This window comes from Octodon degus, unplaced genomic scaffold (assembly GCF_000260255.1).
Source record: "Octodon degus isolate 3935 unplaced genomic scaffold, OctDeg1.0 scaffold00123, whole genome shotgun sequence".
Taxonomy (NCBI): domain Eukaryota; kingdom Metazoa; phylum Chordata; class Mammalia; order Rodentia; family Octodontidae; genus Octodon; species Octodon degus.
Window position 1 is genome coordinate 4949868 of NW_004524699.1, and position 19397 is coordinate 4969264.

Consider the following 19397-nt stretch of genomic DNA (forward strand, 5'->3'; position numbering starts at 1 on the left):
CACCAAGAGGCTCCCTGCACACCCCAGGCCCCAAGGACAGCCAAGTCCAGGGAGACTGGAGAGCTTTGTCTCAAAATAGCCCAAACCCTAGGTTCATGGCAGAGGGGCCTCTGTGAGCAAGGGAGCCAGGCCCCCCTGGATAGGCCACCAGGGACATGCAGGCCACCCTGAGGCCCGCAGCTCTGCGAGCAGCAGGGCCCTTCAATACGCTAGTAGAGTGCAGATAAGCCCCCTGCCATACGCCACGGCAGGGTGTGTGTGATGCCTCCCGGGACCCCAGAGCCAGAGCTCCTGGGTCCCTGGTACCCAGCAGGGTGGGAGGCCAAGACCCTCATGTAGCCGGGGCTGCGGGGGCATCCGGCCCATTCACGCCCTGGTGAAGGAGCTCCTGGGAGGCAGGTCCCCAGGCACGATGGTGACCCCTGCGCTGGCTGTGGTTCGGGAGCTGCGTGGTGGCTCTGGCCTCCACAGCCACCCACAGCACCGCAGGACACACGTCTGCCGCACTTCTCCCACAGCAGGAAACACGCAACGTTCCAAGCCAGCAACCGCCAGGTCACAGCCCCTTCCCAGCTTTCCCTCCCACATGGCCTGGGCCAAAGCTCGACCATATTCCAGGTTGGATGAGAACAGATCCCAACACTTCCTGCCTGTCCACCGGCAACTCCGCCTCTCACAGGCCTAGGAACAGACCAGTGGGCCCGAAAGAACTTGCAGGCTCTTGGGCTATGGGGGTGAAGCTTGTTGCTAACCACCGTCACGGAGTCTGCCACAGCAGGCTCCCGGCCACCCAGGGCTCTCTGCACTGCACTGGTCTCAGATGAAGGCTGGGTGTGGTTCCCAAGGTCACCAACACGGTGACTGGGGGCTGTTTCTCTACACTGCCACCTCCTCCCAGCTGTGGGACACACACAGGGGCCTCAGCAAGGGCAGGCGGTGGGAAGGCTGCTCTCGCCTACGGCCCACAGATGACATGCTGTGACAACACTGACAGGGCCGCCTCTGCCACTGGCCCCTCTGTGGAGGCCCTGCCTCAGGCAGGGTGGCCCTTGGAGGATCCTGACACACAGAACCAGGGAGCCTCTCCAAGGCCTAAACAAACCCGCAGACGCGCCGGGCGGGAACAGACCAACAATTTAATAGCAGGGAAACCAACACTTCAAACCAGACCAGACCGCGTGCGGGCCAGGCATCTCTGGTTTTGGTCTGTTACTTCCTCCCAGGGGCGCGCTTTGGTGACGAGGTCCACTGACACCCACTCCTGCGTCCCCAGGTGAGAGGACCGGTGAGCAGTTGGCCGCCGGAAATGAAGGGAGCACGACACCAGCTCAGCTTCTCCAGCCACCGAAGCCCTGGACAGACCTGTGAGGACGCGCAGGGCTGGGTCAGCTCCCCACCCGACGCAGTGAGGGCTCTGGGGACCCTGGATCCAAGGCTGCAGAGCCTGGGTGGTGGGGTCGCTGGGAGAGGTGAGGCCAAGCCCTGTGCTGGCTTTCAGGGGCTCCCGCTCCTCCCCATGTGGCCTGGCACTTACTGCAGTGTCCCCCAAACCCAATGCCTGCTATGGGGCTTCCAGGACAAGCTCGTGCAACCTGGAAAATGGCAGCACAGAACCCGAGGGCGGCCAGAGCCGCATTTGCCCTCGGCCCACCCAGCCGCTCCGGGCCAGGTCTAGCTCCAGCGCTTCTAATCTTGATCAGACTCAAGGGGGACGGGAGTGGCTACTTACGAGGTGGAGGGTCCAAAGCTGAATGCTGAAAAACACATGGAAAGGTCAAATTAAAGCACATGACTGGAAGATGGTGCCCGACCAGGCTCCTCCCACCCAGAGCTGCGGGAGCTGCCCCTCCACTCTTCAGGGGCTCGGTGCTCCCACCCTGGCTGAGGCAGAGGCTCTGGCCCGGCCTCTCCCAGCCTGCTCTGAAGCCCTGGCAGAAGTGTTTTTTTTTTTGCTTGGAATGCCTTCAAGGCATTACTGGCTGGCTTGTGTTGTGGGGATCGAACCAAAGCAACCTGAGCCTGACTGCTTTGTTGAAGCAGCCACTTAAAGAACTGAGCTACGGGGCAGGCCCCCGCTCTGAAGCCCTGGGAACCCTTCTCTGGGGACACCTGCCCTCTCCTCCCCGCTTCAAAGAAGCCAGTCCTGGGTGTGGGTTCCCAGACCCGGTGCCTCATGCACCGTAACAGGCTACGTTCTACACTCGCTGCGCTTGTGGTGAGGCCCGAGTGGACCAGACTCTGTCCCCAGAAGCAGCAGAGCATGGCAGGTGAGATGCCGGTGGGCTCTGTGCAGCCCCAGTCTACGGTCTTGACTTCAGTTCTTGTAGCTTTCAAGCCCCAAGAAAATACCAAGGCACTTGCCAGTAATTTCTGTGTTTGGTCAGAAATGCTACAATGCTGCAAGTCTAAAATGTAAGGTCATCTTACCCCCAGAGCTTGGGACACCCAGATGACAGTCAAAGGGACGCCCTCCTTCAGGGGTGCTGGTTCGCGCCGTGGAAGGGCAGGCCCACCGTGCGGGTATGACCGCCTACCTCCTGTGCTGGATCCGAAGCCAGAGAACCCGCTGCTCTGGGTCCCAAAACCGGAGTTCTGCTGGGACAGGGACCCGAATGTAGGTGCGTTCTGACTGGCGAGGGTGCCGAACGACGTGGTGCTGCTGCTGCTCCCGAACCTGGGTTCCAGGCGGAAAGGGGCTGTGACTCAGTGGCCTCCAGGACCACGGCTGGGTGGCTTGGGCCTACGAGCCTCTCCACTGTCAGTCTGGGCTGCACGGCGCACATGACTTAAGGGGGCAGGAACAATGGGCCCTGGCTCCAAGCAAACCTTTATCTGGGCTTCGGGAGGGGATGTAATGCAGCGTGAACGCTAACCTGGGCGGCCTGAGCTTCTGCCTGCCCTCGTGGGCGCCAAGCGGCCCAGGCTTCCTGCTAACTCTACCTCTGCAGCCAACGCTTGGTGCAGCCCAGCACTCAGTGTTTCTCATCTGCTGAGTGTCCCCTCTCTGTCTGCCCGCAGCTTCTCCCGGCAGCCTGGTTCTTTCTTCTCATTTTGTCTCTCTGAGAGTCAGGGTCTCACTATGTTGCCCATGCTGGCCTCAAAGTCCTGGGTTCAAGAGCTCCTTCTGCTTCAGCCTCCCAAGTGGCTGGGACTACCAGCGCATGCATCTGATGAGTCTACTTCCTTTCAACAACAAGGCAAGGGGCCTTTATACACAGCACGGCCAGGCTGGCTAGCTGTGTTCTCCCAGTCCTGCTTGCTGCTCAGGATCCATGGGCACAGCCACCCAGGCGGAGGAGGAAGGAAGAGTCCATTTCGCTCGCCCGCCTGCCTAGCACACCCAAGAAAGACTGCAGCCAGCTGAGCCCCGCCCCTCCGGCTCTGGTCAGCACTGCGAGAGCCGTGGCCTCTGAACAAGGGCCTCTGCGCCATCACGGGCACACTGTGGGCCTCGGTGCTGCAGGAAAGGCTGTTTTCCTTTTGGCAGTGGATGGAAACCTTGGTGGCCTGGCTGTACCCCAGGGCCCTGGGATGGAACACGTATACTGTGGCAGTGAAGGGACACGAGGGGCCTGCACAGGCAGCTTGGGGCCCTGGTCCCCCACCCAGGGGCTTACCCGAATCCTCCCGCGCTGGCAGCCGCAGTGCCCTCTCCGAACACTTTGCCTCCCGTCGAGCCCAGAGGGCTTGTAAAGGCTGGGGCTGAACCGAATGCTGGCACCCCTCCAAACCCAGGGGATCCCCCAAAAGTAGGAGGGCTGCCAAACACTGGAGCAGCACCGAAGCCACCTGAGCAAAACAGAGGCAAACAAACAGAAACAGGGAGGGAGAAAAGGAAGAGACATTGAGCAGTAAGAAACCAAAGCAGAAGAGGAAGGAGAGAGGGAAACAGAATGTTAGAGACATCAGAGATCATACCCAGTTCCCACGAAGCCCCAAGGGCAGGAGCCACCCCAGGCCTAGCCGCTCCCTCCCAGCCCCAGGGGCCTGGGGCTCCCCGTATCTTCCAGAAGCCCATGTGGCCAGGCTTTGGGCTTCACAGTACCTGAGTCATAAAACTCAAGGCTGCGAGCCCCTCTGGAGGACTGCAAACTGGGTCACAGGAGGGCTGGCAAGGATGTCTGCAGCCCCGGGGCTGCATGGCCCAGGTGCGCCCAGCTCTGCACAGCCCGGGAGCAGCCCTCACTGCTCAGTGACAGACAGTGACTGATCCTGTAGAGGAGGGCCGCAGCAGAGCCCAGCCACTTGGTGTCAGCCGCCTGAGGCTTGGGGTGGCCCTCTGGGAGGGTGTGCACAGGACAGAGATGGGGACTACGGTGCAAGGAACTCCTGCTAAGACGAGTGCCAGTCGGCTGTGAACTGCGCGCTGAAGGGTGTCACGCTGTCCTAGTGACCCCAAGGAGGCAGGAAACCACCCTCTCCTCTTTCAGAAATGGAAACTGCTGTTAGAGGCGCCCATCTGCCCTCAGAGCGTAAGCCTCACCACAGCACAGGCTTCTCCCCGGAAAGCGCCCCGTGATCCCATCGCCTGTGCACTTAGTGCCAACAGCGCTCGCGCCGGGGGCCCGTGACTGGGTTAAACACTGCCCTCTGACGCCGTGAGTGAAATTCCAAGCCAAGGCAACAGAGCTCGAGGGGTCACAAGTCTAACAGGCTGGAAAGAAAGTGCTAAACCCCTGCAACTGAATTATTCAGTGCTGCGTGCAGCTCCCATTACGCCCTCTTCTTAGAGATGAGCGCTTTATCTAGTGCTCGCTCTCAATATTGTTTGGGCTTCTTCGTGGAAGGGAGTGAAAAATGAGAAGTTGCAACGATACAGAGTAAACTGAGTAAGAGGGAGGAGAGCGCACCTGTGCCACACAGAAAATGCCCCAAACCACACCTCCGCGCAGGCAGCCCCTGCTTTCCGAGGTGGAGTCAGCCACTTGCTCCTAATGCCAGAAGAGTCTGGTTTTATTAGTTGAGTTTTTTTTTTTTTTGGGGGGGGGTCTTTTTGAGACGGTCTCGCTCTGCAGCTCAGGCTGGACGTGAGCTCACTTTGTTGCCCAGCTGGTCTCGAATTCCCAAGGATCCTCCTGCCTCAGCCTCCCGAGTGCTGGGATTTCAGGTGTGCACCACCACACCCAGCTAGCTGATCTATTTTTATTTTTCTTCTGCAGAAGAAACAGACATTTACCAGAAGTACGCAATGGTAACCTTTGTTCTTTTTGAGTCAGGGTCTTGCCAAGTAGTCTTGCGTGACCTTGAGCTTGCTGTGATCCTCTTGCCTCAGCCACCTGAGCTGGGATTACAGGGACTCTTCGGCAGCAGGCCCACCCTGCCTGGGGAATGGGAGCCCCTCCAAGAGTTCCCTCTAACCCCCTCCTCAGGCCGTTGGCTGCTAGGACAGCAGGGAAGGAGCAGGTCTGTGTGACTCACAAGCCACCCCTTGACTCCCTGTCCCTGCTGCCTCTTCCCCTAGCACTGGAAGGAGCAGAGGTGTAGACTGGGACGACGCCCTGCCTGCGTCTTCCCTCGCGTTCACCCAGTCCCCTTCGGCAGTGCTCTCTTGTGAAAGGAGGACTGACACTGCGAGCCTTCTGAGGAGCCCCACAGCATCCTGCTGCTTCCAGCACCCGCGCCGCCTGAGCAGGAGGGGCTCAGCTGTCCCCCCTCAGCTGCGGCTGCAAGGCGCTGCCGCAGGCTCCACAGGCCATACAGGTCTGCAGCAGACACTGCTCCTGCAGCCAAGTGAGGGCTCTTGCTTCGCCGAAGTGCTGGGGACACTTCACCCATCTCAAGTGTCTGAAAGGCAGCTCCTGTCAGAGTCCTCAATCTAGGGATTGCATCACATAGGAAGAAATTTCCTTTTCTTTCTTTCTTTCTTTTTTGCAGAACGGGGATTGAACTCAGGCCCTTGTGCTTGCCAGGCAAGCACTTATTCTACTGAGGTATCAGAAATTTCCTAAAGAGGGAAGATAGACTTTTTCTAAGAGTGAAAAGTTAAAAGTGTCAGATTTCCAAATCAATTGGGACGTGATTCAATATAATAAGGAACTATACCATACAACAGCAGAAGAGGCGAAGAAAACACTGCCAGGCCTGGCTGGCTAATGAGCTACAACTTCTCAGTCAAATGCTCACACTTGGTTTTTTAACTAGGATGAAAAGTCTGTGGCCCTTTCATTTTTAAATCACAGAGTAGGAGTGTGTGTTTGGCCAAAATAAAAGGCTGTGATGCAGCTGCGATGTCCTTTTGTGCTGTGTTGGCAAGCTTAGGGAAAGAGAACCAAGAACTGGCAGCCTTGGACCAGGCTACCTGGTGCACTCGGAAGCCGGACACCGCTGGTGCTGGCGCCTCAGGCGTGCCTCAGCCAGAGCAAGGCCTCAGCAAGCATGTCTCCAAGTGTCCTGCACACTCAGGGCTACCTGGAAGAGCTGCTTTCTCACCAAACAGCACCCTGCGGTGGCAGGTCTTAGCAGTGATGCCGCTTGCAGGGCCAAAGTGCAGGCCTGCAGCTGGGTAGAGAGCTGGCCAGCCACGGGTGGAAAGCCTGCTCTCATGTGGAAACAGACTGTTCAAGATACTCAGTAATCCCAGAACGTGGGATTGCGGAAAAGCATACACCTAATATGTGTGACCCTTAAAAGCCACCATGGGGAGCAGCCACTTTAGCCTACACCTGTCATCCCAGCACTCAGGAAGATGAGGCAGGAGGACTGCTGAGTTTGAGGCCAGCCAGGACAATGTAGTGAGTTCAAGGCCAGCCTTAACTACAGTGAGACCCTGTCTGAAAGCAAGCAAGCAAGCAAGCAAGCAAGCAAGCAAGCAAGCAAGCAAGCAAGCAAGCAAGCAAGCAACCCACCGGCTGACCCAAAACCCACTGGGATAATACAGCTCTGGAAATGTGAGAATTCACTGCGCTGTGTGGTTGTAATACGTGAACAGTGTCCAAGTACGTCCACAAGGACACAGCCGCTGTGTTCCACGTGCCGCCCGCCTTTGGGACGAGCCAGATGACGCGGCTGGACGGAGGCGGTGGGCACTCAGGATGCCCAGCGACCCTGCAGCTCAGGGTGTATTCTCACTGGGTCTTCTAGCTATTACTCGCTAACGCCGGTTTTTCTGAATTCTCTCGCCTCGCGAGGATTTCCTCCCTAGGAAGACTAGGCTCTCCAGGAGTCCATTTCCTGCCCTGTGCCTTCGGCAGCTCTCAGAAGAGCTGGTGAAGTGCTAGTACTGTAGCACCTGCTCGGGAGCTCACGGCACTCCAGAGCGCAGGGGAAGCCCTTGCACAGCGTGCTCCCGGGAACTGGCCGCCCTGGCTACCTCCCCAGAGGGCCACGCAGGAGTGAGCGCTCAGGCGGACAGCTGTAATAGCGTGGGTACCTGCTTTAGTTGGCGCAGAAAACCCGAAGCCTTGTGATGCCACACTTCCTCCTCCAGAGCTGAAAGTGCCAGCAGGCTTCTGCTCTCCAAAGGACGAGCTGGCAAATCCTCCGAAGGTCTTGGCCCCACTGTTTCCAAACAGGTTAGACGTACCTGGAGGGACAAGAGTGCACTTGTCTGGAAAGAGCTCGCTGCAAGAAGGCCCTCCTTGCCTCCCGGCCACAGGGGGTCGGCAGGCCAGGTGCGGAGCTGGCCTGCTATCTGGGAACCCTCTGGTTTGCGTGCGCCTTGGCCTGAGTCCATGCACACTGTGGCACCCGGCTTGGGGCTTCCAGGCATGGGGCCATGGGCACGAAGAGCAGGAGCTGCCCCATGGGAGAAATGCCAGGGGCTCTCAGAGGTCTAGGGTCCCAGGGGCCAGTGACCTAGCTCCTGGAGAAGATGGCCCGCTTTCTCTTGTGTGTGAAGAGCAGCCTCAAGTCTGCTGGACCAGGGAAAGCGAAGTCAGTGCAACCCAGGGGCTCCCACATGCCTGCTGCTCTTGGGCCACACAGAGTGGCAGTGACATAGGCAGAGCCTGGCTCCTGTCTCTGCTCTGATGGGAGCGAGGGCTGTTTAATGCAAGGCTTGGGGTGGCCTAGTGCATGCTTTAGTTAAAAAATCTTCTACACTAAAACGCACATTTATTTATTACATTTTATTTATTTATTTATGTGTGTGTGTGTGGCCAGCTCAGCCCACCAGGGGGCGGGGTTGGCTGGCGTGTGGTGCTGGGGGATTGAACCGCGGTCCCTGTGCTTTGCTTAGCTTGTTCTAAGTAGGTGCTTTAGACCACTGAGCCATCTCACCAGCCCCTAAAACACACATTAAAAAAAAAAAAAAAAAAAAAAACACGCATTTCATGATTCCCCTCTCTTCAAACATTTATTCCACTGTCCCTGCCACTTTCAGAAGTGGTTCTGCAGTCCTCTTTTGTGTGCTTCGATGTGACTAGAAATCCAGGGAACGCAGCTGCCGAGCACCACCAACAGAAGGCAGGCTTGGGACCACACGACCCTGCACCCTTGTCAACAAGGTACCTGCGACACTAGCTCTTCCTAAAGTTGAAATGACTAAGAAAGGCAATGTTTTGGATCAATTCAGGACATTAAGGCAGTCACAATGGTGTAACTAAAGACAAAAGACACTCAGGAAAGGGGGTCCAGACCTGCTGCCCACAGAAGCAAGGCAACGCTGTGTGCGCGTGGACTCTGAGGGAGATTCCGCGCAGCATGTGCTTTTTTTATGTAGTTAAAAAAATCCCCAAAGGCCACCAAATGGTCACCATATTTTTTGATCATGCCACTTACGAGGCCAGCAGGGCCTTCCTTGTGACTTCCTCCTTTTAAGAGGCTCAGCGCAGTCCTTGGCCTTTCAGATATTTCCTCTCAGCTACGCACCGAATCCACTCCAGCAGTCAAGGAATAAAGGAAACCACGAGATCCCTGATGGGCGAGCTCTTGTTTGCTACAGGAAGCGCGAGCCCAGTCGGACAGCAAGCAAATGCCAAAAGGCCAAGCGGCACCCCGTGCGCAGCGTCCCCAGGCCAGGAAGAGCCTGCACTTCCCCAGCATGCCTGGGTGGATTTCTATGCTGCCCTGAAATGCAGAGGGGGCCCGGGAGGGGGCTAGCCATGGGATGGCTGCACGCGTGCCATGGTGGACTGTGCAGCCACGTGTGAGGTACGCACGTCTGCGTGCGACTAATCTCCCTGGCCACTGCACTCCTGCCGAAGCACAGGTGTGTTCACGGTCACTTCAGTGCCATCCTATCTGCTGTCAGTCTCACTCCCTCCAGGGGATGGACGTGGTCACACCAGGGCTGCCACAGCACTGCCATTACCCAGATGAGGAGGGCCTGGCTAAGGAGCCCACACCAGCAGCGACACTGACAGCAGGGGCTGGAGTCCGCCCCCTCCCTCCTTCCTGTCTTACCACCTGACTGCTGGGGGCGGGGATGCGCCCTGAGCAGCCTACTTATCCCTAAACACATGAGCCCAGGGTCACATCTGATTCCCTGCAGGGCTGCACATGTGACAGTGGACACAAAAATGGGGTCCTCAGCCTTTCCTCTAACTTGGGATTTTAAGAACTTGGATAGTCATTTTCCAACTTCATTGTGGATACCAGTGTAAGATTCCAAATAACAAATCCCAGTGCAAGCCTGGGCCCGGCTCTCCTCTAGGGTGACTGATGCAGCCCGTGAAGTGAGGGTGGGGAGCTGTGAACGGGCCAGTACTGCACAGGGGACCTAAATTCCCGAGATGCCACAGAACACGAGGAAATGTCTGGGCTTCTTTCTTTTGTTCTGTCTTTAAGACACCTTCAGTAAGCCACACCAGTCTGTGAGAGACACAGCTGCACACCTGGTGTGACTGCAGCACAGCTGCTGTGAGGAGTCCATCTGTGGAGGACTGGACAGAGGAGCTGGGTCACATCCACACGACAGAACACTGCCCCACCACGGGAGGATGAGGCCTGTTGCGGCGGCATCTGGAGGTCACCATATTAAGTGGGACAAGTCAGGCACAGAACGACCCACACTGCATGAGCTCACTCGTGCGTGCAATCTAAAAGGCTGGTCTGAGGGACGGTGGACACTAGGAGCGGGGAAGAGTAGGGCAGAGGAAAAGCTATGGTGCTAAGTGTGACAGCAGAGACGCGCTGGTGCTCTGGACAGGGAACAGCCATGTGGTACTCAGTTATTTATTCTTTTTCATAACCAGAAGAAAGGATTTTAATTATGTTCAAATTAAGGAGACAGGTTTATTCTGAGTGAACATTATACAATGTATCGAAACATTTACATGCTGGGACAAAATACCTGCCAAGTACAGCCCAAGGAGAAAAGGTGGATTCTGGCTCAGGGCTGCAGAGGGTTCGGCCCTGGCAGGCGAGTCCAGTCAAGCAGAAGGCCGTGGGGATTCACCTCAGGGCGCCAGGAGGCAAGCAAGGCGACAAGGCCGACCGGCCCTGAGGCCAGCTGCCCAGACTGGTGCTTTCATAATCTTGGCATCTCGCAAGCCAGACAGGCTGCCCATCAAGATAGCTTACGAGCTTATGTGTCCATGTACCGGAACAAAACATGGCACCCCCAAAATACAGATAATTTTATGTGATTAGTGAAAGAAAAAACCAGAACGTGCTGCCGCTTAGGATGTCTGGAGCATGCTGTGGTGGAATAAAGCTGAGCTCTACGTCTGACCTGGGCTGGGCCGCCTCACAGCTGCGTGCCCCTGGGAAGGCCTCAGCACAGAACTGCAACACTCGCGCTGAAGGCTGCTGGGCGGCCGCAGACCCCTGCAAGCCCTTTCCAGTGACTCTTCTGGGGCTCTGAGCCAGCAGAGTGGCCTTCACGAGCATGGCCTGAAAAAGCACCTTGGTGGTTAGCATCTCTGCACTGTGAAGGACCAGCCTAGCAGCGAGGCACCACCTGCAGAGCCCACACTTCGGAGGTGACCAGTCCACTGAACTGGCCTCTGCCCTGGGCTCACCCCCGCTGGTGTGACACAGAGGCTCCAGTCTTGTCTGTAAACTGCGCATGCCCACCACTGGGCTGATGTGGTCTCAGACACACAGAGGGAGGTTAAGTGTGATGCTGGCAGCACCGGAGACTGACTTTTCTTTTGGTAGGACCAAGACACCCTGGGCAAGGACAGCTGCGGGGAGCCTGGCTGGCCCGAAGGCGGTCAGCAAGTGGCTTTGAGCCGGGAAGATGGCTCAGTAGAATAAGCGCTTCCCTAGCAAGCGGCTTCCTTGGCCCTGGCACAATGTGTCTTTTAGATCCCCAAAAAGAAAGCATGTGGTAGGCAACAAAGTCCTTCTGGGTGACAAGCCTCAGGGACACTGTGTCAATAGCCCTGGGCTAAGTGTCCATCCGTATCAGCAGCTTCTGGGGATGATGGGGACAGAAACCCTACGCAGCGGGGCCTGCGGGGCCGACTGGCCGACTCCGAGAAGCAGTGCCCGTAGCTCTTCACCTGCAAATGACCCAGCAGTGAGACAATGTCTGTGGTGTCTTAGCCGCTTTCTTCATTGCTGAGACAAAATACCCAACCCCAAAGTTACGGGGAAAGGTTCCTCAGCTCACAGTCGCTAGAGGGTTCAGTCCACAGTTGGCTGGCTCCAAGGCAGGGTGGTGTGGCAGAAGGGCAACAGCTCATGGTGCACAGCAGGCAGCAAAACAAGCAAGGGGCAAGGCAAACCTTTCTCTGTCCCTATACTGCACCCAGGCGACCAGGACTAGACCAGGGAATGATTTAGTGATCACTCACCCTTAATCCAGCGCAGCACCATGAGTCAGTCACACACTCTAGATCCAGCCACCTCTGAAAAAGCCCTGTCTGTGACTGCAGGAGGCTTTGGGGGGACATCTAGACACAAGCCTTAGCAGCAAAGGTCACGGTGCACAGGATCTCTCATGCAGCCTGTGGCATAACTGTCACCGAGGAAACTGCCAGTGTCCTACCTATGCTGGGGTGTCCATCTGCAAGGTGTGTGCTCCGTGACACACAGCTGGGAAGCATCTCTTTATTGCCATGCCCAAGAGGGTCCGGGCTCAGGAAGTGACCCTAGCTTCTGGTGAGGCTACTTAGCAGCCCTGCGACCTCTGCGGCCTACACCCCTCTTGGACTTGGGGACCACCTCTGCTGCAAGGTGATCAGCCATGTTAATAGGCAGCTGGCACACAGTGGGTGACTGGCCAAGGTCAGCTCCCTCTGGCTGGATGCTCTGGGAAGCAACGGAACCATATGCCATGCGGTTTCCAGAGGCAATGCTCCCCCAGGCCCAGCCCAGGCTCAGGCAAAGGGACACCCTTCACCGACCCTGCAGGGGAGACCAAGAGGTGGGTGCAGTGTGAGCCCTGCATGTACACAGGACAAGGGAGTGGACAGCACTTGACAAGCAGCCGAGCAGTAGGAACAGGCCAGGGAGGGGCCTTAGACAGACTTAGCTGTCCAATGGCTAAGATGATGCCAGGAGGGCTGAGCAAGGGCGAGAGCAAAAAAAAAGCAGCTTAAAAAGGTGTAATTTAAGTTGGATTTCTGAACCATCCTGGTCTCCTGACCAAGACTGGGATAGGCAGGGGAGTCCAGACAGGCAGGAGCTACAGGAGTGTGGGACAGACATACTGTACCATGCCAGAACGGGTGGGGAAGAGGAGGAGCCACATGGGAGCCAGGGGGAAGGAGGCGGGAGAGGCGGCGCTCACAGGCTCAGGGGCTGCGGTCCTCCAGGGAGAGCAGCAGTCACCAGGGACCGTGGCAGCACCAGGCACGATGGTGAGGGCCGCACGCGGCCCCCGCTTCCCCAGCCCTCTCCTCCACCATCCCCTCCCCTCACCTGTGCTTGGCTCTCAGCTTAAAGAGATCTGCGCTTTTTCACTATCTAATTTATACTCTTATAGCTGCTCAAAAGGCTGAGGCAGAAGGACTCCAAGTTTGAAGTTAGCCTGGCAACCTAGTGAGAGCCTGTCTCAAGACAGAAAATAGAAAAGGACCAGGGACACAGCTCAGTAGCAGAGCACCTGCTTTTGTGCATATGCAAGGCCTTAGGCTCCATTCCCAGTACTGGAAACAACAAAAACCAGAGGAGCATTTGCTGGAAATCCATGGAGAGGATCAGAAGCTGTAAAGGCTGGCAAGGGCAAGAGGAGCTCTGGCCTGCGGTGTCCTTGGTCTCCACGGCGTAACGACAGGCCACACAGATTCAGGGGGATGTGCAAATCTGAGCCGTGGGAGCCAGCGCAAGCCAGCTTGGAAGAAGGACCTTGACAGAGCAGAGCCAGGCAGCACAGCCACCTGCCTAGGAGGGGAGCTTCACAGGGACACAATGCACTTACGCCCTTAACGGAACTGGCCAGCAGCGAAGTGTGAAGACGACACCCGACATGGGTGGCGGGCCCACTTCTAACGAGTACATTAGCAAGCACTCATGCTGTGCCAGATATGCCAGCTGGCAGTGACGGCAGACCTAGCCACACTCTAGACCTGCCATTTCTGGGTTCTGACACGCAGGACACATCTATGTCCACACTCAGGAGCTGCTGTGCTACAGGACAGCAGAGACTACCTGCTCATAGCTCAGGGGTCTTGAGCCCCGATTCTGCAGGAACCTCCTTTGGTGTTACTCATTAGGATTCTTTTTAAAAAAAAAAGCAAAAAACTCATCAGGATTCTGGGGCCTGGGAGATAGCTCAGTATAAGCACCTGCCTGGCAAACTCAGGGTCTTGAGTTCAATCCCTGGTACCACCAAAAAAAAAAAAAAAAAAAAAAAAAAAAAAAAAAAAAAAAAAAAAAAAAAATTCTGCTTACGAGTTCATCCACAGAATTAGTTTTTGAAAACTATGAGACTTGATTTCTAAGATGCCTTCCTCCCATAGTTCTAAGCCCCTGCTGGCAGGGGGGAGCTGAGGAATCAAGAGTTCTGGTTCTGTAACTACTGCAGGAATTAAGGGGCATGTCCTCCGACACGCAATCTTCCATCTTAATGCGGCGGCAGCGGGGGGCGCCTCAAAACGAATCAAGTAGGAAATCCTACTTTTATCCCGAGGCCTTACTTTCGGGAAACCCTGCCACAACCCGGGGAGCTCAGAGGGCACCTCCACCTCATGCTGCACAACCCAGGGGAGGCACCACAGAGCGCAAGAAAGGGAGAGAGAGTAATGAGGAGGACAGGCGCCCCCCCCAGGTGCAGCTCCACCTGCAGCAAGGACAGCTTTAAGAAGTGCATCTAAGGGCCGCCAGATAGCTCCGCAGATGAAAGCGCCTGCTCAGGCAGACACAGGGATAGGGCTTTGATTCCCCAGTGTGCTGTGCTGCCCCACGGCGTGCTGAGATGGGGATTGAGACTGGGCGTGTTGGCGCACGCATGTAATTCCTGCACTTGGGAGGCTGAAAACAGGAGGATCACTACGAGTCCGATCTGTGTAGTGAGACCCTGTACTAAATACACTAAAAAAAAAAGAAAAAAAAAAAAGCACATTTAAAGGGCTGGGGAACGTAAAGTACATTAAATAGCTCAGTAGCACAGTGCGTGCTTGACAAGTGTTAGGTCCTGAGTTCAATTCCTGGTTCCTCCCACCAAAAAAATACATTTAAAGATTAATATAGATTTCTCTCATTTCCAATCATGAATTGCCAACTCAACAAAGAATCTTAAAACCGAGCTGGACCGCATCTTGCACAGCAATTAACTACTAGGAAGAACGTATGCAATGTGTTAATTATTGAAACTGTCCTACCAATTTGGTTTGAAACTGTCTTATTGCTATTTGTTTCTCAATAAAATTGTGGGGAAAAAAAAACTGAGCTGGAGAAGTGTTAACAGATAACAGCATCAGATGCGAAGAAAACAAAAACGTGAGGAGAGAAACACTGAAGGCCTCAATTCTACACAGCTGGATTTCACAGCCACTTCAGACGTGGCCACTCCCTCCGGCCTATCTGCTCCAATTTGCTTTAAGTCATCTCAAACTAAGCAATAGCAAGCTGGGCCTAGGGAGGCGACAGAGAGCTCAGCAGCTGCAGCTGTCTCCACAACGACACAGGACACCTCACAAAGAAGTCGAAGTAAAAAAGCCAAACCACATCACACCACTGTGGGGCAGATACTGCACATGGACCTTCTGGATCTTGTTCTGTCCTTGTCCATGAAGCTTGGATAGCATCACAGAGATGACCATGACATGAGGGGACCAAGAGACTGGGAAAACTCTTGTCACTTACTTGGGGCGGCTGCAGATCCAAAGCCCCCGCTGGTTGAACCAAATGGGTTTTTGTTGGCTGCATCTTGGCTGGGTTTCCCTCCAAGGCCGCTGAAGAAACCTCCGCCCCTTCCAGCGTTTCCAGACCCAAACAAGCTCCCGCCAGAAGTAGAAGACTGCTGGAAAACAACAGGGCAGGAAGCAAGCTAGGATGCAAGGTCACTGCCGAATGGCGGGCCACACCCGCGGAGGAGGGCTGGTCCACACGCGGAGTGCACCCCAACACCCTGGCAGCTGCGCTCTGGATGGGGGCTGCCTCTGCATCTGTGGTTCCCAAGTGAACACGGTCTGCGGGAGGTGGGAACTTCCAGGGTTTCTGTCCTGCTGCCTGCTGGGCCTGACACAGTGCCAGGGGCAGGAAAACCAGCCCCACACAGGAGCCAGCAAATGAAGCTTGGAAGAATCCACAGCCATCGAGAGGACAACTTATTCTGACTCCTCTAGTGTTGGGGTGTTGGGCTGAATTCATCTGCAACTGATGCTGGGGGATTTACAGTCATTTCTCTCCCTTTGTGCGTTCTTGTTTCATAATGACTTTCCCAGCGCTGCAGAAAGCTTAAATTAGCCCATTGTTGAAATGATGACCATCACTGAATTCTGGCCAACTCTGCAAATCTTATGCTCGAGGATGCCGCTAACTAAGGGCACATGCTGACTCAGTGCCACAGGCAGTGGCCACCTGACTTGGGCTCTTCAGGACGGCCAGCCCAGGGCTGGACTCAAGGCCGCTCTCACACGTAAAGCTGATGTAGAGCTGCGATGTGGAGCTGAGCCTGAGCAGCGGGTCACTGTGCTCCCCGGCAGGAAGCAGAGTGGTGCTGGGAGAATTAAATGAGCCTGGCCTGTGGCTACATGCTCAGGAAGGCGGTGTTCGGGATGGGGACAACAGTGCCGGACCAAACAATCCAACTCGTTCTATGTGCTCGGCACCTTTTTAAATGCTCTACAAGCTGTCACTTAATCCCTTAGCCAGTTACCTCTGAGAGGTTCCCCTCGGTGCCTCCCACCCTCCACCCTGGCCTTCATTTCACTGTGCCCTGTTCCCACGGCAGCTGGGTCACACAGGACCTCCACCGGCCAACGTTAAGGGCTCCCTCTTTCTCTGGTCAAGCACAGACAGCTGTCTTTTTTTTTTTTTTGCGGCACCAGAGATTGAACTCAGACCCCTGTGCTTGCCAGGCAAGCGCACTGAGCCATCTCCCCGGCCCCGACACCTGTCTTTTGTGCTGAGGGTGACACACTCGCTTGGGCGGTTTAGCACTGGACTGAAGGTATGTGATGGCTTTTCTTTTCTGTGTAAACTTCTTTAAAAATAAAATAACTGACTACGCTCACTTAATGATAACTGAGAGCTTTTTAAAACTAGGGATCCAGGGGCCGGGGAGATGGCTCAGTAGAATAAGCGCTTGCCTGGCAAACACAAGGGCCTGAGTTCAATCCCCGGTTCCGCAAAAAAATAAAATAAAAAAATAAAACTAGGGATCCAATCGTAAAAGCAAAAGATGTAATCAGTGGTAAACTGCCTTTGCGACGAGGGAAGCCATGACTGCCAACATGTGCACACAGAGCCACGTCGTCAGCCGACATGAGGCACCTGACACCGGAAGCCAAGAGACCGACACCTGCCCGATGTCAACCAACAGCTTCATGTGGCTCAGTCTACATTTAAAACTGTGATGTGACAAACAATGTTGTGAGGTGACAACACGCTTGCCTGAAGAGAAGTGAATGGACAGTGTCTACAGCCTCTTCAATGGGTCAGAGGATTCCTTTCATTTTACTTGAAATATGCAAGAGTCCTTATAACTTAAAATTACAGAAAACCTCAAAAATATACAGGAAATTCAGCACTCCTGTAGCACTCACTCTGCCGTCCAACTTCTCTCGTGATTTTCTTTTCTACTTCAGATACTAGATTTCAACTTCATAGACAGGGACTTTGCTTTTTCAACTTCTCCTCTGCCCAGATCCTGCGTCAGGTGCTTCTCGTAGTCCATTCCTGTTAGTCCTCAGGAATTTCAGTCCTGGTCTCTAGCTCCGACATCCAACTCACCTGCAGGCTGGTTTCTGCTTATTTGGGAAGCCTGTGGGTCTCCACCGTCTTCTGGCTGTTTCACTCTGCCTGGATGCAGCCCTGGGGAGCACCCTGGCCACCAAACGTGCTGCTGCCGGAGCTCGCGCTTCCCTCCCTGCACCTAAAGCCTGGTGTCCATGGGGTAAGCAAGCACTGGCTGTTCAGACTCACGGCTCCCTGCTGTGGAACAGAGGCACGCAGGGCCACTGAGCTCGCCTGCGTTCGCTTGAAGGTGAGGGTTGTGTCTTCGTGTCTGGGCCTGGAGTGGGCAGCAGCTGGGCTGCCGCGGTCACCCTGGGCTGCACCGCTGAAGGCAGAAGGATGTAGAGCCCAGAAGCTCGCCCTGCTTTTCAGGCTGTCTTTACTGCCCTTTCCTTAGTGTAAGGAAAGAATGGTGGGAGGATATTCATGCCAGGAAAACTACCGTTGAACTTGCAAATCTTTCAGATGCCAAACTGATTTGTTTCGTTTTACTGAGAGAGTCTTGGTATTTAAGTCATGTACTAGCCCAGGCTGGCCTTAAAACCCAGGAGACCTTCTTGCCTCAGCTTCCTGAGTCCTGGGAGGACAGACATACAACACCACACCCAGCAAGCTGATTTTTTCCCCCTATCAGTTACACTGATTGAAAGTATAAAACTCAATGGTTTTTAGTATATCATTATCAATTTTTTTTGCGGAACCGGGGATTGAACTCAGACACTTGCACTTGCCAGGGAAGTGCACATTCCATGAGCCATCTCCCCGCCCTCTCAATTTCTAAAAATTATGGTAAAATGTAAGTAACATAAAATCTGCCACTTTCATCTTTTTTTTTACCTCCGTCTTTTGAGTCAAGGTCTTACTATGTTGTTTAGGCTGGCCTTAAACTCACTTTGTAGCCCTGGCTGGCCTCAAACTGATCCTTCTGCCTCAGCCTCCTGAACTCAAGGAACAAAGGTGTGCACTACCACGCCTGGCTCATTTTAACCATTTTTAAGTGTTCAATCCAGTGGGACTAAGTGCATTCACAGGTCTGTGCACCTGTCCCCATTACCTACTTCTAAAACTTTTCCATCACCCCAACTGAAATTCTGCAACTATCTAGTAACTTCCTTTTCTCCACCTTCAGTCCCTGATAACCGAGAATCTACTTTCCATCCCTGCGAATTTACTTCTTCTGGACAGCCCTGCGCAGCACGGCACTGTTAGTCCTTCTGCGTCCGATTATCTCCACGCTCTGCAGGAACGGCCCACCACTGCACCCTGCGCCTGCTCCTGTGTCCATCTGAAGTGCAGAGTGGGACCAGCACACAGGTCTCTGCCGGGCCCTTTTCAGTTCCTCTGGAGCCACACCCAGAAGTGGTGGCTGGGCCACGGGCAGGAGCGCTGCATTCAGGGCCTTGAGCAAGCGCCAGGCCGCGCCCCTGTTGGCTGCTCGTTCTCTTCTCCCCCGTGCAATGGAGGGCTTCTTACTTCCTGCGCCCTACCAACAGCTGCTTTTGCTGTCTAGGCGTATCTCAGCGGTTGGATTTTCATTTCTTTAATGTTTAATGCCTTGAGCCTGTTCTTGGTGGCGGCGTTCTACACACCCAGCCCTTCATCATGTTCGGATGGGGTCCTGCTGAGTCAGTTGCCCAGGCTGGGCTGGAACTTGAGATCTTCCTGTCTCGACCTCCCAGAGTGCCAGGACTACAGTCCTGGACCATCGCACCTGGCTCCTGGTCATTTTTTCTTGTGCTTTCTAGTCGTTTCTCCTGCTTGCTTCACCGCTGCCAATAGCTTCCTGCCCAGCCAGAACATCTCGGTCTTTGGCGGGGTCTCTTCTACCTGGCCAAACCCAGAACTGCACTTGTTCCTGAGGCTGCTTCACCATGGTGCTCCCCACCACAGCTCCATTCTCTGCACTGGCTCAGGAAGGCGTCCGATGCTGCACAGTACTCCCAGGGACAGACTGTAGGTGGCGCAGTAAAGCTCATCCCATGTGGGGCGTCTGCCCTTCCTCCCCATGAGCCTGAAGGGGACGGCCCCAAAGGTCACACACCTTGGGCTCAGCTCCCTTCTCCTTGTAAAGTTCCTCTCTGAAATGCAGCCACTGGGCTGGTGAGATAGCTCAGTGGTCTAAAGCACCTGCTTAGGCAAACTCAGGCAGGCACGGGGGGGGGGGGGGG

The 19397-nt window shown here is 55.2% G+C and overlaps 1 protein-coding gene across 4 annotated transcripts in view; it reads right to left on the reverse strand.

The window, feature by feature from the left end:
- Positions 1-1117: 1117 nt before the first annotated feature.
- Nup214 (nucleoporin 214) overlaps positions 1118-19397 on the reverse strand; it is an 80269-nt gene continuing 61989 nt past the window's right edge. For 2 of the 4 annotated variants that reach the window (XM_023700311.1, XM_023700314.1), the window contains 6 exons: positions 15136-15292; positions 7370-7522; positions 3618-3789; positions 2535-2674; positions 1730-1754; positions 1238-1362 (listed from right to left, as the gene is read on the reverse strand). In XM_023700311.1, coding sequence (XP_023556079.1) covers positions 1329-1362; positions 1730-1754; positions 2535-2674; positions 3618-3789; positions 7370-7522; positions 15136-15292 — 681 coding nt within the window. In that variant the 3' untranslated portion in view covers positions 1238-1328. Of the gene's footprint in view, positions 1363-1729; positions 1755-2534; positions 2675-3617; positions 3790-7369; positions 7523-15135; positions 15293-19397 lie in introns of all 4 variants that reach the window. The other 2 variants (XM_004640444.2, XM_023700313.1) reach the window with 2 other exon arrangements.